Below are 1,772 nucleotides of genomic sequence, written 5' to 3'. Positions count from 1 at the left end.
CGCCCCCCACGATCAGCGTGCGGCCGTCAGGGAGCAGCTTGCAGGAGCGGATGTAGTTATCCCTGTTCTGGGGGGGAAAGGTGTGGTCACGGGGGGGACGGGGAGCAGGTGTGGATGGGGGGAGAGGGGAAAAGGAAAGAGATGTTAATGGGGAAGAGGAGAGGTACGTTAAAGGGGGTGAGGAGGAAAAGGGAGGGCGACAAGAAAAGAGGAAAAAGAGATGGTGATAAGGGAGAAGAGGAAAGGGAGGATGACAGGGGAAGAGGAAAAGAGACGTTAAAGGGGGAAAGAGGAAAAGAGACGATAAAGGGGGAAGAGGAAAGCAGATGTTAAAGGGGGAAGAGGAAAAGAGACGTTAAAGGGGGAAAGAGGAAAAGATGTTAAAGGAGGAAAGAGGAAAAGATGTTAAAGGGGGAAAGAGGAAAAGATGTTAAAGGGGGAAAGAGGAAAAGATGTTAAAGGGGGAAAGAGGAAAAGATGTTAAAGGGGGAAAGGAAAAGATGTTAAAGGGGGAAGAGGAAAAGAGACATTAAGAGGGGCAAAGATGTGATGGGAAGAAGAAAAAGATGGTAATGGGGGTACAAATGGTAACAGGGAAGAGGAAAGGGATGGTAACAGGGGGAGAAGAGGAAAAATAGATGGCAATGTTGGGAAGAGATGTTGATGTCAATGGGAAGAAGATGACTAATGGCATTAGAGGTGGGGGAGGAGGGGACACACGCCTGGGAGCAGCAGGACCCCCCAGGTCTCGCCCCAGCCCCTTACCAGGCAGTCGAGCTGGGAGATGGGGCTCTTGCTGCCGGGCTGGCTGATGTCCCAGATCTTGACGCAGCCCTTGCCGCCGGTGTAGACGTGCCGGGTGGGGTTGCTGATGGTGACGGCGCACACCACCTCGCCGTGGCTCAGCGTGTTGATCTGCCGCGCGTGCCGGGGGATGCCGGGCCCCGCCAGCGCGTCGTGCGGGAACGGCACCGGCTGCATCTGCCCGTCGGCGCTCACGTGGAACGAGTAGGCTCTGCCACGGGAGGGCACGGGGGTCAGCCCAGAGGGGGAGGTTTCACGGGGGGCAGCGGGTGGCTTTGTGGTGTGGCTGCCACGCTGTGCCCCGACCGGGGGCTTGGCTGAACCCAGCCCCGGGTGAAGGATTCACCTCCCTCCCGCCCGCACTGATCCCCCCCCAAATCCATAAAAAACCAAAAGGGGCTTACGGTTTCCCCCCGGGGATGGAGGCCAGGCTGGAGGGCAGGCCGGGGGCTCGCATGGGTGGGTGTGGGTCAAAACCAACCTGCCGAGAGACACACGGACACGGGTGAGGCCGGACACGAGCTGGGCACACCAAACACCTTCCCACCCACGAGCCCACGGAACACTGAGCAGCTCCCTCTTTTCCCCTGCTGCTCAAGAGCTAATTGTTATTATTCCCCTGGCAAAAGGGGGAAAACTGAGGAATTAGCCAAAGGTTTTGGGGCTGCGAGGAGCAGGGTGGGACATGCTCCCCCTCCCCGTGCTGTCCCCAAACCCCCAGGGACAGGAGCAGCCAAGTTGTGCTCAGCACTCTGGCTGCAGAAACCCCCATCTCTGCATTAATGGTAGTGTTTTACTTCTTGGTTTGACTTGTTTTGCCTTAAAACATGGGATCAAGAATTTAGTGAGAGTAATGGGAAGGGGGCTGAGTAACTGGAAGGAGGAACCCCAACGTAGGAGCACATGCACATTCCCCCACGGGGAGGCATCTCCACCCCCAGCCCCCTTTAACGGCAGCTGATATAAAA

At 56.9% G+C, this 1,772-nt stretch overlaps 1 protein-coding gene across 1 annotated transcript in view; it reads right to left on the bottom strand.

The window, feature by feature from the left end:
• Positions 1 to 1,772, bottom strand: part of LOC103757009 (protein groucho) — a 25,912-nt gene that overhangs the window by 2,817 nt on the left and 21,323 nt on the right. Inside the window, exons 8-10 of the mRNA XM_029958766.1 lie at positions 1,209 to 1,285; positions 766 to 1,015; positions 4 to 67 (exon numbers count right to left, since the gene is read on the bottom strand). Of these exons, the coding sequence (XP_029814626.1) occupies positions 4 to 67; positions 766 to 1,015; positions 1,209 to 1,285 (391 nt within the window). The remainder of the gene's footprint in view (positions 1 to 3; positions 68 to 765; positions 1,016 to 1,208; positions 1,286 to 1,772) is intronic.

The sequence above is a fragment of the Manacus vitellinus genome, unplaced genomic scaffold, assembly GCF_001715985.3.
Source record: "Manacus vitellinus isolate BGI_N305 unplaced genomic scaffold, ASM171598v3 scaffold_16_pilon, whole genome shotgun sequence".
In the NCBI taxonomy this organism is placed as follows: Eukaryota; Metazoa; Chordata; class Aves; order Passeriformes; family Pipridae; genus Manacus; species Manacus vitellinus.
The sequence above is the reverse complement of the archived record's forward strand: the minus strand, read 5'-3'. Positions and strand labels throughout refer to the sequence as shown.